The sequence below is a fragment of the Dromiciops gliroides genome, chromosome 3, assembly GCF_019393635.1.
Source record: "Dromiciops gliroides isolate mDroGli1 chromosome 3, mDroGli1.pri, whole genome shotgun sequence".
NCBI lineage: Eukaryota > Metazoa > Chordata > Mammalia > Microbiotheria > Microbiotheriidae > Dromiciops > Dromiciops gliroides.
Genome location: NC_057863.1, coordinates 599,543,162 through 599,560,804, shown reverse-complemented (window position 1 = coordinate 599,560,804; position 17,643 = coordinate 599,543,162). Strand labels below are relative to the sequence as shown.

The following is a 17,643-nucleotide window of genomic DNA, read 5'->3' as shown; positions in this document are numbered from 1 at the left end:
AAATATCCACTCTTAAAGGCTCCAGCCTCTGCCTTTCCTCACCCACCAGATCCAGCTAACCCTAAGCCCCGTCTCTGATTCCCCCCTGCACATATGAATGTCCTTCTATGCCTACAGGAGGCTGTCTTCCAGTCACTGTCTCTTAAATAAATGTAGGCCCTTTGTGTACAGTTGTCTGTCATACATTCCTGTATTTGGGGCAGAACCAGGCACCGCCTCCTGCTTACCACGCTCGGTGTTCCTGCCAAACTCTGCTATTGACCTGGCCTCCTCTCACCTGGCTTGGTGGGGCACTCTGGCCAGGGAGGGGCGTTGCTGTCTTGGAGGCTCAGTCCTGGACTCAGGTGTTTGCATTTCCTGGAATCCTTGTCCTTCCTTGTTCTACACCCACTCCCTTATTCGCCCTCCCCCCACTCCCTGCAGCCTCCATTCCTGATCCCTCAACTCCAAGGCAGGCTCCTCTTGCCTCCCTTTTCCTGTTTGGGGAAAGCTGTTTTGGGGGGTGAAGGGGAATGAGCTGGCACAGCTGGGAGAGGAAGGATTTGGGGTTCCACTCCCATGTTCATTTCAGAACCTGAACATACACACACATACAGAGACACACACGTAGACACACACACCCCCTCCTTTTCCTCCCACCCCCTGCTCCTGGCCTTGGGGGACCGTCTGCATGGAAGAACCTGTCTTTCTGCATTACCTGTCAGCTGGGCTGGCAAAGCTGCCGCACTGCCAAAGCCCAGGTGGTGGGTGGGGCTAACCCAGGCCACTGTAGGAGCTCTGCTTGCTAAGTTAAGCACCCAACCTATAAGACCTACATTCATGGGGGGCTTCAGAGAAAAAACTCCCCAGGGACCAAGCTCTCACTCCCAGGCTGTTTTGCTTGTGGCCTGTGTCCCTTCATACCCACTGCAGTCACAAAAGAAGGGCCATTTCCCATAGGTTCTACCTCCCTCCCCTAAGATTCCCTGCTGCCTGAAATTCCACCATTCATTTAGAGTCAGCAACCTGTATCTAGGGCTGTCCTATGCATCAAGAGAACCTCATTGTTAAAATAGTCTGATGTATGATGGGAGGATGTCATTGCTGGAAGGAACCTTAAGAGTCTAGTACCCTAGAAGATGAAGGAAACTTGGGTTCTGGAAAGGGGGAGTGGCTTAGCTGTTATGGTTCCTAGTCAAGGCTCCCCCTTCAAAGAACTGGAATGTTTTCTTTACAGGTGATAGAGGAATTTTATAATATTACCTGGCTGAAACGATATAGTGAACCCATATCACCCACCACACTGACCACTTTGTGGTCCCTCTCTGTGGCCATCTTCTCCGTCGGTGGTATGATTGGCTCCTTCTCTGTGGGTCTCTTTGTCAATCGTTTTGGAAGGTAAGAAAAAATCCACTTAAGTCACCCTAGTTCTATCCCCTAGCCCTATCTGCCCATTTAAAAAAACTTTTTATTGATGTTTCCCAATGACTTCTCCCACTCCATAGAATCTTCCCTTATAACAAAGTAATAGCAGAGGGAAACAGTGTATGCCTCATTCCCCACCCATATTCCACCACCTCTGAGAAGAACCATTCCCTCTGATGGCCTCTGTCCCAGACTTTGACCCTTTATACTCCACCCCACTCCTTCATTCCCTCACCCCCCCCCCCACTCTCATAACCGAAGACCCTTGGTCTCTTGTCTCCCAGGCGGAACTCCATGCTAATGATGAACAGCCTGGCCTTTCTTGCGGCTGTGCTCATGGGCTTCTCCAAAATGGCCATGTCCTTTGAGATGCTGATCTTGGGCCGCTTCATTATTGGCTTGTACTGCGGTCTCACCACAGGCTTTGTGCCCATGTACGTGGGCGAAGTGTCACCCACGTCCCTACGTGGAGCCTTGGGCACCCTTCACCAGCTAGGCATTGTCATTGGCATCCTCATCGCCCAGGTAAGTCCTTTTTGGCCTTCCCCAGAAACACAATTCTATCTCACCTAACCCCTAAAGCCAGGTAGCTCTTGCTAAAATAGAATCTGAATCCCTTCAATTCCATTTCAACCCTCTTGTCCGTCATGGACTTGAAAGTATCTCTACAATCCCTCACTCCACCCCCAGGGCTCCCAGAGCAGTTCAGACACCAAGAACCTTAGGAACCCCACTATGGGTTGGGACTGATCAGTGAGAGCTTCCTTAACTTGGACTTGGGCTAAGCCTTAAAGTTAAGTAGGGTTTGGATATATTAGAGACAGGGATAAGTAGGGCCTTTTATCTAGGTAGGGAGCTCAAACCTGAGCAAAGCTTGGGAGTTAGGATGTATTCCAAGGAGGAAGAATGAAAGGACCTGGTCAGATCAGAGGGGGTGCCATGTAGAGTTAACAAAGGCCTATCTTTTCCTCCCCCAACTCTACTTGGGAGTGGAGGGCAAGATTTACCCAGCAAGGACATTTACTCACTATGTGACCCCAAGGAAGTCACCTCTCATTTCCTCATCTGTAAAATGAAGGGATTGGACCAAATGGCCTCTGATGGTGCCCCTGCAAGTTGATTCTATCACTCAGGTCTGGATTCCTGGTTCCCCCCCTAGGTGTTTGGCCTGGATTCCATCATGGGTAATGAAGAACTGTGGCCCCTTCTCTTGGGTTTCATCTTCATCCCAGCTCTGATCCAGTGTGCCCTGCTGCCCTTCTGTCCCGAGAGCCCTCGATTCCTGCTCATCAACCGCAATGAAGAGAACAAGGCCAAAAGCGGTCAGTAGCCCACCTGCTGCCGTCCTTTTCTCCCTTCCCTGCCCCCTGTCCCTGCTTATGTACTCATAGCTCTTATCCCCTCTCCCTAGTCCTGAAGAAGCTCCGGGGAACCACTGATGTGAGCAGCGACCTTCAGGAGATGAAGGAGGAAAGCCGGCAGATGATGCGTGAGAAGAAGGTGACCATCCTGGAGTTGTTCCGCTCACCCATGTATCGGCAGCCGGTCCTCATCGCTGTGGTGCTCCAGCTGTCCCAGCAGCTGTCCGGGATCAATGCTGTGAGTGGTTCCCCAACGCTGAACACAACAGCCAGCCTCAAATCTCTTTGCCAGGCTCCTTTTGTAGGGCTTTGAATTGGTACCATGAGCCCAGCACCAGAACAATGCATATGGTTGGCTGAGCCTCAAACCCCAACCGCATTGACCCAACCTAAGCCAATAGGGTTCAAGTGAAACTTAAACTTGGCCCCTTCTGTGGCTTCCTGGGCTTCCCTTTTATCTTTGCTCTTGACCCTTAGTCCCACACCCTGCTATGTAGAGGCAGGGGATTGGGGCGGGGTGACCTGAATCATCCTTACCCTCTACATGGCTTCTTTCTGCTTTTCAGGTCTTCTATTACTCCACCAGCATCTTTGAGAAGTCTGGAGTGCAACAGCCAGTCTATGCCACCATTGGTTCTGGTGTGGTCAATACTGCATTCACTGTTGTGTCGGTGAGTTTCCAGGCCGGCCCATTCTCAGGAGCTTGGGTTCCAGGGTTGGCCCCACAGGACCTATTCCCCATTGGATATTTCTATTGAAGGCCTTGCTTCCAAGGAGAAGGGATCCTACATGCCCATCTCCCTCTTCCTCCATCTTCCCAAGGCCAGCTCATCCCCAACACTGGATAATGGTGTGACAGCAGCAGGAAGCTGTGTCTCCCTACACTATCCAGGGATCCTAGACCTGGGATTAGTGACCCTATTAGAAGACTAGGAGGGGAGTCAAGGACTGGGGCTGACCTAGAGCCACACAAGGGTGATAGGAATGGGGCAGACAGGATGAAGGGAGATGTGGGACACACATGATTCTGATGCCTCTACTCCTCCTGCAGCTGTTTGTGGTAGAGCGAGCTGGACGGCGGACTTTGCACCTCATCGGCCTGGCGGGCATGGCAGGCTGTGCCGTGCTCATGACGATTGCCCTGGCCCTGCTGGTGAGTTAGGCTCTGCCTCCCCGGGGAGGGGGAGGGCTCAAAGTGCCGACATACATGCAAATCAAGATTTCTTGAGTCCCAGGTCAGGGCCCTGTTATAAAAGAAGATTTAGACTATGGAGGGACCTCATTTTGCCCAAGATTCTATGGGTATCAAGTGGCAGAACTCTGGATTTTAACCAAGTTCTTACCCAAGTCTTGGGATGGCACAATTGGACACAAAGAGCCAGAATCTGTACTGCTGGTTGGCAGGGATTCTCCACCTCACCAACAGCAATAACAGCCTCAGGAAGGTCCTTCCCATGTCCTTTCCCTGAGCCCTCTGCCATGGGACCTGGGGAAATGCACTGACTAGACCGTGTCCTCAACCAGCCCTTGGGGTAGGGTTTGAAAAGATGCACTTAAGCTCACTGGGCAACAAGCCTCCAACCTCCCACATGCCTAAGGACCATGGAGAATGGGGAGGTGTATGGAAGGTATCCTTCAACTATCCAACCAACCATTGGGCTTGTATAGGGACCAGGTGTTCTCTCTCTATAGCCAGACTGGGAAGTCTGGGAACATGACTGATGGGAGTGGAAGAAAGGAGGAGTATAGGAATGGCACTTCCTAGGCCTGCTTGGCATTTTGGGGGGGTCAGTCTCTGCAGTCTTCAGGCTCCAAGGGTTCCTTCTGTGTGGTGACTTGGCAACGAGGTTCACTAAACAACCCCCCTCCTTTTCCCTCTTCTCTTGAACAGGACCAGCTTCCCTGGATGTCCTACATAAGCATCGTGGCTATCTTTGGCTTTGTGGCTTTCTTTGAGATCGGCCCTGGCCCCATCCCATGGTTCATCGTTGCTGAGCTCTTCAGCCAGGGCCCTCGCCCCGCTGCCTTTGCCGTGGCAGGCCTGTCAAACTGGTCCTCCAACTTTATTGTGGGAATGTGCTTCCAGTATGTAGAGGTGAGTCCTTCTATGCACCATCACTCTCCCCCTCCCGCCCTCTCAGACAGGGAAGTCACAAACTTCCTATAACCTAGAGCTTAAGCAGCTAAGGCCAAGAGAGGGGCCTTGGCTTGCTCCGTGATCCACAGAGCCAGAGCGAGAATCTCTGACTTCCTGGGCAGCAGCAGTCATGGCTACCCCATATTAGCCCTTGGCCAGTCCCTTTTCCTCCAAGGCCAGGCCTCTCACAGACACCCCTTTGTGCTTTTCAGCAACTGTGCGGCCCCTACGTCTTCATCATCTTCACTGTGCTGCTCATCCTCTTCTTCATCTTCACCTACTTCAAAGTCCCTGAGACAAGGGGCCGGACCTTTGATGAAATTGCCTCTGGCTTCCGGCAAGGGGGAGCTAGCCAGAGTGACAAGACACCTGATGAATTCCACAGCCTGGGAGCCGACTCCCAAGTGTGAGGAGCTCATGGCCAACGGCTGTCCCTTGGCCACGGGCTTGCCTGCTGGACCTCCTGAGCCCTGGGACTCTTCTCTCCTCCCCACCCCTCTCTGGCCCTCCCCAGCCTCAGCATCCTGGACAAGAACAGATTGCTGGGGCTCCTCCTCTTCCTGTGCCCCCCTGTCCCTGGATCTCCAAGCCAGCGGCACTGACTGGCCAAGGACAAGCTGGAACTGGAGCTCTCTCCTTCATATTGTGCACAGGAGGAAAAAAGTCAAAACATTTTTTTTAAACTTTTAAATTTTTTTAAAAAACATTAAATCAGCCCGAGTCTCCCCACCCCAGCTGGGTCACTATGGGGCACATGAACCTGAGTGTCTGGCAGTGGGGTGGAGGAGACCTCAGACCTTTGCCTTTCTTATCCACTACACTAATCTATAGGGCTGGACCTGCTACCAAGGACAGACACACTAACCTGGCATGAGTTCCCACTTCCCTGCTGCGGCCTTCCAAGCAGGCCCTCTGCTCCCCTGGCCTGGGCTATTTTGCCTACTGGCCTCCACCCCGAGAAGAACCTCTGTCCAGGGGGTGGCTGGACACACTTTGGGAGGAGAGGAACATGGGCTCTGAGGCTGCCATCTTGCCCCCAGCAGTCCCCAGCCCAGGAGCTGGTTGCCAAACAGAACCTTGGAAGGAAGAGGGGTGATAGATATACAGAACTAGCTGCCTGAGGGTGGTGACGGTGATGCGAGGGTCACTTCCCCAGACACGGATATTTCTGGCCCACTGTGTATAGATCAGAAGATATTTATATATATTATATATATATTTTGTTTGTGATGTTAATAGCAGTAAGTTATAGCATATCTGACGGACAGGACATCGTGTAAATACCTGCAAATTCATTCCCCAGTATCTGAAGCTGAAAGGTGCACTTATAAAGCCTGATTTCTACATTGGCTGGCTGTCCGTCCATCAGTCCGGCGACATGCATGAAACTTTGCTTTTCGCAAGAGAAACTGTCCTTTGTTCCCTACCACTTGGGCCTCTCGCTCCAGCGACTCTGGCTCTAGAAAACCAGGTCTGCCATCTGGAGTTCAGCGGGCCTGGGTACAAATCCCCACACATCAGCTTACTACTTGGGTGATGTTGGGCAGATCCCTTCATTTCTCTGGGCCTCAGCATCCTCATTTGTAAGATGAGGTTGAATCTGAGGTACCTTCTTGCTAGATCCTATATGGTCCTTCCAACTCAATCTAGCATTCTACGAAAATCCTTCACATACCTAGAGGGGAACAGCAGAATGTGGAGAAGCCTTCTAATCCAAGTCAGAATCTGAACAGGCACCATACTGCCTCATTCTCTGTTCAACTGGCTGTGGGATTGGGAGCCAAAATAAGGAGAAGGGGGGGGGTCCTAAGTTCGTAGATTTTAATTTTAATAATTATGGACAAGACCTGGTCAAGGTTGATCTCCAAGAATGCTGGATAGAGCACTGCTCAGAAAGGGACCTACATCTCTTTCAGCTTAAAGCTACAGGATCCTCTGAACCTCTCCATTCCTTAGTTCAAATCTGTCATTCATAAATGAGATTCAAAGGCCCAGGAAAAGGAAAGGATGTGCCCAAGATCACAGAAGTAATCAAATGGCCAGGACGGAATTTGAATCTGGGGCTTTTGACCCCAAATCCATCCCCTTTCCCAATGGACTCTGGTGTTCACCTGTTGCTATCCCTGGTCTGATCTACCCTCCACTGGGATCTGCCTGAACCATGCCCTTGAGCATTTGGGCAGACTTGGCTGTGCCCCTTTCCATCCAACCTAAATAGGCCAAGTCTTCTGTTCCTATTCTGACACAGGATAAATGTGTAAGGGGGTGGGGCAGTAGTAGGAAATGGGAGATGGGTGGTGGGGGTGAGTGCAAAATGGTAATACTGTTGCCTTGGGTATACACGTGTATCACCCTACAGGACAGAGACAGGGTTGCTATGAGCATTGGCAATCTCTTAACTCCTATTTTATGATGTGCAAAAGTGCTTTCCTTCAAACAGTCCTCTGGAGTAGATAACAGAGAAGTCTAAGGCCTTTGAAAGGCAGAAGTGACTTGAATCCAGCCCAAACCAGAAAGGAAAGCTCACAGACATCCCATCCAATTTTTTTTTTTTTTTTTTTTTTGCGGAGCAATGAGGGTTAAGTGACTTGCCCAGTGTGGAGTGTCTCACCGGATTTGAACTCAGGTCCTCCTGAATCCAGGGCCTGTGCTTGCCACCTAGCTGCCCCATCCCATCCAATTTCAAGTCCAGAAAAGCTCATAGGACTGACAAGGTCCTCAGATGCCATCTAGCCCCCAAACCTGCATTTTACAAATGAGGAAACTGAGGCGCAGGCAGGCTATGTGCCCCCCAAATCAATTGGTGATAAAATCAGAGTTGGCTGTTGCCCTCCACTACCTGCAGCCTCATAGAGTGCAGGCATTAAGGAAGTGAAAGGGTCCTTTTGAAGCTGAGGCTCAAAGAGAAAGAACATGATCCGGTTCTCCCCAGGGATCCTCCCACAATCATGACCAGGTTTATGGCTCCCTTTCTTTGCAATTCTCATAGCCTTTAGAGGGAGGTCCATCCTATAGGTGGCACAAAAGCAGCTGGAAGTGCTGTGCAGAGAGCACTGGGCTCGGGAGTCTGGAAGACCCGAATTCAAATCTTGTCTCGGACCCTTAGTCAAGTCGCTTAACTGTCTGCCTCAGTTTGTTCATTTTGGATAATGGGGCTAATCAGAGCACAGCTCAGGGTCCTTGAGAGGATCAAAGGAGAAGTAAAGCGCTTTGCAGACCTTTAAGTGCTATGGAAATTCAGCTCGAGTTACTATGAAAGGAGCTGGGGTTTGCACCCTAAGGTCTCCTTGTCACCCAACCCCCTACCCAGGACCTGGAATGTTTTCTAGTGGGAGACCTCAGTTTATCATCTGGCCAGGTCCACTAACCACGTGGAGCCGGAAATGGCCCTATCCCTCCCTACAACACTTACACTAGAGGGATCCAGCGCCGCGCAAGCGCAGGAAATGTGGAGACTTCGTTTCCCAAGAGGCATGTCACTTCCGTTTTTGGGTTCCATCCCCCCCGCCTCCATGAAACGTAAGAGAAGTAGCCAACTTGTTACTTCTTGAACAGAAACTTGATTATGTATCCGTGTACACGATTCCTTGCGCATGCGCATAGAGCCAGGGCGCGGGTGTAGAGATCCCTCCCATCAGTCCCGTTGATCACCAGATCCCACTCATGCGCAGATAGAGCCAGGACGCGGGAGGCAAGATCTTCCCAATTCTGCCCATCAGCCCTCACGCGTGTACGGAGAAACATCTCTCCACCAATCCCTACTCAACGTTTCGTGACCACCTGATGAATTCCGGCGGTTCCCGCAGCTGTTACCGCCCTCAGCCTTTTGGGAGTTGTAGTATGTCTGGAATAGAGCAGGAAGGCTTCTGGGACATGTAGTCTGGTCGAGGTTGGATCGCCTTAGGGGTGATGTCAACGGATCTAGTGGGAAGCTGCCAAGGGTGAATCTGTGAACTTGCCCTGTTGTGTGGAAGCTTCCACGAGCGACTCCTTCACGATAATACGAGTCACTACAGCAGCTCGCATTTCTATGATGCTTAAAGCTTTAGGAAGCAATTTCCTCCCAATAGATGGGAAGCAATGCAAAGTTTTATTATACCCCTTTCATAGATAAGGAAAATGAGGCTCAGAGGATAACTGATTTGCCACCGATAAGGCAGCGTGGTGGAATTGAGAAGGGTTGGGTTTGGAGCCAAAAGATCTGCGTTTGAACCCCACTTCGGCCCCTTATGCCTGTGAAAATGAGAAATCACAATATCTCTGGGCTTCAATTCCCTTCAATGAAGGGAGTTAGAATCTAAGGTCCTTCCCAACGCTAACCCCATGAGCCTATGGAAAAGGCATTTTTTGGAAAATGGTGTCCATGTGTATGACTGTCCACAGAAGGCCCTTGGCTCTCCCTCAAATTTTCCTGGAGCACTTGGCTCTCTACTTTGCCTACTTCCCACCTTCCACCTCTAATCACTCCTTATTTTGTATTTACTTCTTGTGTGTATATCATGTATCCCGTTAAAATATGAAATCCCCTACCCCTAATCATTACTCACTACTTTGTATTTACTTTGTGTGTATGTTATATATCCTGGTAAAATATGAAATGCATATGGGCAGGGGATGTTTTTGGTTTTTGCCTTTGTATCAGCGCCTTGCATATAGTAAGTGTTTAATAAATGTTGAGTTAAATTTACTGTAGCAGCCATGGTGTAGAGAGAAGCCTGCTAGATTGGGAATTAAAAGACATCTCATTCAAATCCAGGCTCTGTCACTTGGTTCACCTCCCTAGGCCAATGTTTATCTGTAAAGTGAGGGGATTGAAAAATGATCTTTAAAGATCCTTCCAGATCTAAATCATGTTGCACATGTAAAATGACTTAGCAGGAAATGACTACCCACAGGCTATAGAAAGAAGAATCACTGGTATTAAAATAAGTACATTTTCAAAGATGGTTTTATTTTTGGACTTTAACTTGGACACTTGTGAATGGAAAAGATCATGAGAGTGAGGAATAGCAAATGGGCAGCCCTAGAGCTTATACTAATATCCACAAAATTAAAAAAAAAAACCCACCACCAGGCAAACCTTTCTGAAGGATTTGTGGAAGGACATGGATGAAAAAATCACACAGGAGAAGGTATAGTTGGGTCTTGACCTTCAAGTGTGAAGGAAGGTCTCTCACGGGTGGATCATTTGAAATGTAGAAAATATTGACAATCGCCCCATATCATGCATGGGCATGCCCCTCCATAAGTGGTTGCCTATCCTGTCTACTTAGGTCAGGCAATGCCCAATATCACATAGCAAGCCAGTAAGGGACAGTGCTTCCAAGGCTCCAATCAGAAACATGTTGTTCCAACCAGAAACATGTTGGTAAATGTTTAACAACAGCTTGGGGTAGGGATGGGAGGAATGAATGAAAAGCAAGTTACACTTATAAATTTAATATGCATCACTTTTTTTGGTTCTAGACAATCAATCAAGCCCTGATTTGCAGAGTTTTCCAATTTCCGAGGTGAAATGGTCACACTGAAAATTTAATAGATTCAAGCTGTCTCTAATACACCCCTGCTTCCAACCCGGGATTTCTGATATCAAAACCAGTTGGTTGTTTTGTTGTTGTTGGTGGTGGTGGTTTTTGGTTGTTATTGTTGTTTTGCTACTTCTTGAGGTTCCTAGCAAGTATCTTCTCTGGGCCTCAGTTTCCTTATTTGTAAAAAGAGGGGATTCATCAAGACAGTTTCTAAGGTTCTTTCCAGCTCTAAATCTATGGATGATGATATAATTCTATGAACAGAGTGGAGAGTTAAGTAACATCACACTGAAATCACATCGGGGACACTGTCCTCAAAAACCAGACTATAGTCATGCCTCTGGGAATACTGGGGTTTGTTGATTTTCTTAGCTTCTGCCTCCTCTATTCTCTCCCTCCCCTATGGCTAAATCCCTCTAATCTCCTGATGCGTTTTGGGGCACTCTTGCCTTGTCTTCAGAACTTGGCATGCCAATTCCCTGCTCCCCTAAACCTTGACACTGACCATCTTGGTATAGTCTCATTTCACTTACAACATCTTCATTTCTTCACCCACATCTGTCTCAGCTCAGCTCCACCTCATCTACATCTCCCACCACCCTCTCAAATACAGTGCTATCAGTTAGCAAGTCCCTTTAGCTTGTCCGTCAATCTTCCTGCTCCCCTAATCTAAACAAATGACAAACCAGCTGCAAACACCTTTCCACCATTACCTGCCTTCTGCCAATTCTCGTACCCTTTTCAAGTTCAGAATCCCCTCTCCACCACTCACTATCCTCTGACACCTTTTCCATTATAACTTTTGGGAAACCTGCTGTATGATGAAATGATGAGATATTGGTGAAGTGGTTAACGGAATGCCTAACACATATTAGGACCTATATAAGTACTTGTTCTTCACTTCCTTCCTTCCCAGTTCACTGCAAATCTTGACATCACCCCGATGTCATGGTCCTCTTCAAGAACTAAGTACAAACAGTAACAATTGTTGAGAGGGTAGAGTGCCGGATTTGGAGTCAGCAAAACCAGGTATATATTGTTTTTTGGTTTTGTTCTTGTTTTTGTTTTTTAGTGAGGCAATTGGGGTTAAGTGACTTGCCCAGGGTCACACAGCTAGTAAGTGTTAAGTGTCTGAGGCCGGATTTGAACTCAGGTCCTCCTGAATCCAGGGCCAGTGCTCTATCCACTGTGCCACCTAGCTGCCCCCAGGTATATATTATTGAAGAAAAATATTCATATTTGTTATGGGGAAATAGTGGGGGTTTGGGGTAGGGAGTCTTAGGAATTCCTCTTTAAAGAATTGCACTTGGGGGCAGCTAGGTGGCGCAGTGGATAAAGCACCAGCCCTGGATTCAGGAGTTACCTGAGTTCAAATCTGGCTTCAGACACTTGACACTTAGAAGCTGTGTGACCCCCTGAGCAAGTCACTTAACCCCCATTGCTCCGCCAAAAAAAAAAAAAAGAATTGCACTTTCTTGCACACAAATCCAATTAGAATAAAATAATAGTTTACTTAGGTGCTAGGGAAAGGAAACCAAGAGAGAAATCCTTGGACTTCTCTTTTCTCTCTTTTTTCTTTTTTTGGGGGAGGCAGAGTAATGAGGGTTAAGTGACAGGATCCCACAGCTAGTAAGTGTCAAGTGTCTGAGGTAGGATTTGACTTCAGGTCCTCCTGAATCCAGGGCTGGTGCTTTATCTACTGTGCCACCTAGCTGCCCCCATTTTCTTTTCTTCTCTCTCTCTCTCTCTTTTTGACTTCTCATGGGGAGAGGGTGTGGCACAGAGGCGTGGCTCTCTGAGATACCTTTCTCCCTGAGCAGGAGATGGGCAGATACTTTTACAGAGGACAGATGGTGGTGGTCCAATGGGGGTGATTATCTGACTGTGGAAAGTTCCCTTATTGGGGGAACTGGTGGTGGCTGGGGGAAGTTGGGTGAGGGGCAGCTCTGGATCTCTCAAGCCATCTCTGTCCTCCCCATGCCACAAAGGCAGCAGCTACACCTAATCTAATCTTATCTCCCCAGGGGTGGGGGAGACTGGAATGAAGGGTTGTGGTCCTGGGGCAAACTCAATCTAGGTGCTGGTTATCTCTTTAGGTATGTCTGTCCTTTGGTTTAGTTTCTCAAGGAGAAGGTTCTTTTGATTTACCCCAAAAAACTTCTGAGGTACCCTGGGCCCATTTTTTTGACTTCCCTTTTTTGATGCACCGTATTCCTCAGATTTAATTAGCCTGCTGTAATAACATAGTTTATTTTTACATGAAATTAAATAGAAAGGAAATAGATCGAATGCTTCTTTATGGAAGCACCCACATCCAGCCACCTCCTAAATTACTTCCTGGTGGACTTTGCAGATCTTTGGTGAGATCTTCTGACAATATACACTCATAGCTCATGGGAATTGACAAAGGAAAGAGGGAACAAAGTAGATGCCCATCAACTGGGGAATGGTGAAATAAATTGGGGTATGTGAATGTAATGGAATATTTCTGCTTTGTAAGAAATGATATGTGAGATGAATACAGAGAAGCATGGAAAGGTCTATGTGAACTGATGCTGAGTGAAGTAAGCAGAGCCAAGAAAATAACATACAAAGTAACTACAATGACATAAATGGAAAGAACAATGACAAACCAAAAATCAAAATTATAAGCAGTAAAATTATAAAGCTCAAATGGGACTCACATGAAGAGATATGAGGAGACATCCCCAATCTAATTTTCTGTGGAGGTGAGAGGTCCACCAGTGCTACACATTGCATATATTTTCTGACTTTTTCAAAATATCAGTCAATTGTGCTGATTTTTTATTCCTCTTTTTAAAAAATGCTTCTTTGGGAAGGGGCAAAAGACAAATACTTGGGATGTTTATGGTGATGTAAAAAACAGAAAATAACTTTTTTTTTTAAAAGTAGAAAGGCATTTTCTCTGGCTATCTCTCATGCCTAGAATATTCTTCTTTATCTCTGCTTCTACAAGGTCTTTCTCAGTCCTTTTTTTTTTTTTTTGGTGGGGCAATGAGGGTTAAATGACTTGCCCAGGATCATACAGCTAGTAAGTGTCAAGTGTATGAGGCCGGATTTGAACTCAGGTAACTCCTGGATCCAAGACCTGTGCTTTATCCACTGTACCACCTAGCTGGCCCCCTCAGTCCTTAATCTCAGCACCTTCCTTCTGAGACTACCGGCAGTTTATTCTGTATATATCTTGTTTATACAGTCACTTGCATGTTGTCTTCCCCATTAGTGAGCTCCTTGGGAACAGGAACTCTTTTTTTTTAGCATGTTAGAAAAATGTTTTAATTAATAATATTTAGAAACTCATAACAATTTTCTTTCTGCCCCCTGCCCCCAACCAATACAGTTGTTGTTTTTTGTTTTTGTTTTTTGGACAATGAGGGTTAAGTGACTTGCCCAGGGTCACACAGCTAATAAGTGTCAACTGTCTGAGGCCAGATTTGAACTCAGGTTCTCCTGAATCCAGGGCTGGTGCTTTATCCACTGCACCACTTAGCTGCCCCACATCCATCTTTCCATTGCCTTCTGGATTCCACATCTGTCTTCCATGCATCAAGCATATTGATTACAAAATACATAAAGGGCAGGAATGAGACCTGCCTCCAAGTCTAATTAGCAAAGGAAGAAGGTGATTTTTCTTCCCTGTCCTCTCCTAGAAAGTTAGTTCCCATTCAAATGTTATAATTGTGATCCCTTGGCTCCTTTCCTGGTGCCCTTGAGCCATGAGGCTACAGAAATGCCTTCCTGAAGGTCGAAAGAAAATAACTTGTCATTATGTTAATTATCTGATAAAGGCAGGCAAAATTTGTGTAGTCCAGGAGATGGTACTTGAATAGAGCCAGCGGCCTCTTCATTTTCTCTCTGGCACAAGCATGGGATAGACTTCCTAGGAGGCTGCAGTAACCCTACATGACTCAACCCACAGATATACAGACTGCTTCCCTCCATAGCCAAGCCCGCACTTCAATTACTGGTGCATAATTGCTTAGATGAACATCCGCTGGTCAGATTTCAAAAGCCAATCTATTCTTTGAGTCTGGCCATCTAAACAGTTCTGAAACCATCTGACCATATTGTTGGCGATCCACACCTTCACAAGAAGCATTGCGACACACTATCAACAACTTTGCTAAAAATCAACCTAACTATATCCACAGCCTTTCCCTCATCCTCTGGTTTAGCAATCCTTTCCAAAATGGGACTGAGTTAAAGCTGGCATGACCGGTTCTTGATGAAATCATGCCAACTCTTTATAATTACTGCTTCCCTTTCTAGATATTAATCAACCATCTCTTTAGTGATCTTTTAAAGAATTTCAACCTGTACTTAGCTCAAGAAACCCCATTGTGTCTGGGCTTCCCTTTTTTGATGCACTGTATAACTCATATTCAATTAGCCTGCTGTAATAACATAGTTTATTTTACATGAAATTAAATAGAAAGGAAATAGATCGAATGCTTCTTTATGGAAGCACCCACATCTAGCCACCTCCTAAATCACTTCCTGGTGGACTTCTCAGATCTTTGGTGAGGCCTCCTGACCATATACACTCATAGCTCATGGGAATTGACAAAGGAAAGGGGGAGTCTACATCCCATCCATGGATCTTGGATTAAAAATAGGGGAAATTAAGAAAAACCATGAAAAACCACATGTTCTAGCATCTGTGTATCCTTGCTGTACTGCATTAGCCCACCCACTCTTGTAGCATCCTCACTCTCTGCATGGCATCAAACATGGTCACAGTTGCCCCCTCTCTGCAGCTTGTCTAATAATCTACTCAGGGCAGCTAAGTGGCACAGTGGATAGAGCACTGGCCCTGGGGTCAAGAGGATCTCACCTCGGACACTTACTAACTCTTTGACCCTGGGCAAGTCACTTAACCCTGGGGCCATCTCCAGTCATCCTGATATATATCTTGCCACTGGGCCCAGAGGGCTCTAGAGGAGAGAGTGATGTTGGTGACCTTGCACAGCCCTACCTCAGCACAAGTCATGACACATCGTGATGTTATGGTCCTCTTCAAGAAAAAAGGACAAACAACCTACTTAGCTTGCCAGGGTGATTCCATGGCCTAATCTGCATGCAACCTTCAGAAGCCACTGCTTTTCTAAAACATGGCTGTGTAGCTCCCCCCCCCCCCCATCCCTCCTGCCAAGCCTTTGCTATCCTTTTCATAAGCCCATGGCTTTATGTGAAGCAAGATATTCATAGTAGTGTACCTACTGCCTTGTGCTCATTGCAATACAGCAAGGGTTCTTGGCCTTTTGTTGTATCCCCACCCCCACTTGGAAGTCTGGGGAAGATTTTTCAGAATAATATTTCTTTTTTTTTTTCTTTTTTTGCAGGGCAATGAGGGTTAAGTGACTTGCCCAGGGTCACACAGCTAGTGTCAAGTGTCTTGAGGCCAGATTTGAACTCAGGTCCTCCTGAATCCAGGGACAGTGCTTTATCCACTGCGCCACCTAGCTGCCCTCAGAATAATATTTTAAATGCATGAAAGAAAATGCATAGAATTACAAAGGAAACTAATTCTATTGAAATATAATTATCAAAGCATTTCAGAAAATAAGTTCACAGACCTCTTTCCCATCACACAGCCGCCCTCCTTCCCTCTTCTGTTAAGGGCCCCAGCAAGAGAGGCAAAAACTTCTTCCCTAACAGTATATTCCTACCGTAACTTCTCTCCCCCTTCTTTTCCTTTTACAGCCCTACTTCCTCAAACTAACTTGCATTCATCTGCCCCTTGAGGATGCCAAACCCCTCGACACCCCATCTTCAGAGCCAGGAGGATGTGGCAGAACACTCCTTGCTTCCCATTGCCAATTCAAAACCCTTGCCCAGCTTGCCATCACTCCATGACTTGAACACCTTTGAAGATGACCTCCTGTGATAGATTACACCTCCTTCTTCCAATGTTCAGTGCTACTCTCTGCTAACCCCTGAGTCATTTTCTCACAATTTTCAATAATTGTTCTCTGCACCTCATCCACCATCATTACTTTTGGACAAATTCATCAATCATAGTGATATTCTTTTCTGATAACTTCCCTCAGCCTCCTTATAGGGGCAAGCTAGGAAACACTGGTGATAGAAGGCTGGGTCTGGAGTCAGGAAGACTTGAATTCAAATCCAGCCTTTAATACTTATTAGCTGGATGACCTGGGGCAAGTCACTTAACTAATATCTGCCTCAGTTTCTTCATCTGTAAAATGGGGATAATCATAGCACCTACCTCACAGGGTTGTTATGAGGATAAACTGAGAACATGTGAAAAGCATTTTGCAAACCTCAAAGCGCAATATAAGTCATTCTTCTATGAGGTCATTCTTTTTTTTTTCATAGATTTTTATTGATTTTTTTTTTTTACATTGCTTATATTTTCCCCTTCTCTCCCTCCTCCCACTCCCAGAGAGCCATGCTTCTAACAAAGAGTTTTTGGGGAAAAAAGAAAAATAGAAAGAAGAGAATTTTTTTAAAAAGCAAAAACCAGTCGTGACATCGAAAAACTCTGATGTTAAATGTCTGTGCAATGTTTCAAACCCAAGGATCCCTACTTCTAGCCGTCTTCTGGAGTACATAGAGGTACCATGCCTGTCGACCATGAAAGAACTTTGGGGATCAACTTCTGGCCCCTCAAATTCATCTACCGAGAGAGTCCCCTAACTAACTGAAGCAGAAGAACTGAGCGCCCAGGGGACCTCTATGAAAGCCCATTTTCCAGTTGGCCTGCTTCTTGGCTCTTGGTTCTTGAGGTGACAAGATGTGAGCCTAGTCGGGGATTACCTTGGGGAATCATTTAGATCCCACCTCCATAACAAGTAGGGTTGGGAGACTTAGCTAGGCAAGCCTGCACCCAGGTGGGACCCCTGGCTGCCTGCTTCTTTTTTGGCTCCATCCCTTTGGTAGGTGGCCCAGTGGGCTGGAAAGGCCTGGAGGTTTGCTCATGGCAAGGGGCAGCACCCACCTAAGTGGCTTCAGTGGCTGCAGATGAGACAATCCCACTTGAAATGCGGAACAACAAATATTAACACTAATCTTGGTGATTTAGGCACAGATCTTCCAGAAATAATTTTATTTAATGTTAATATTGTATCTGAGTGGTTTCTCATTTAAAGAAAGAGATGTCCTAACAGTCTTCCCTCTTTCTCAAGACAATTTAAGATAATGTTTTGTAGAGTCCTGCAAGAAGAAAATC

At 46.9% G+C, this 17,643-nt stretch overlaps 1 protein-coding gene across 2 annotated transcripts in view; it reads left to right on the top strand.

Annotated features, from left to right (window-relative positions):
* SLC2A1 (solute carrier family 2 member 1) overlaps positions 1-9,517 on the top strand; it is a 29,810-nt gene extending 20,293 nt beyond the window's left edge. For both annotated transcript variants that reach the window (XM_043994518.1, XM_043994519.1), the window contains exons 3-10: positions 1,217-1,377; positions 1,689-1,929; positions 2,564-2,726; positions 2,816-3,003; positions 3,332-3,436; positions 3,817-3,918; positions 4,657-4,860; positions 5,115-9,517. In XM_043994518.1, the coding sequence (XP_043850453.1) occupies positions 1,217-1,377; positions 1,689-1,929; positions 2,564-2,726; positions 2,816-3,003; positions 3,332-3,436; positions 3,817-3,918; positions 4,657-4,860; positions 5,115-5,312 (1,362 nt within the window). In that variant the 3' untranslated portion in view covers positions 5,313-9,517. The remainder of the gene's footprint in view (positions 1-1,216; positions 1,378-1,688; positions 1,930-2,563; positions 2,727-2,815; positions 3,004-3,331; positions 3,437-3,816; positions 3,919-4,656; positions 4,861-5,114) is intronic.
* Positions 9,518-17,643: the final 8,126 nt, after the last annotated feature.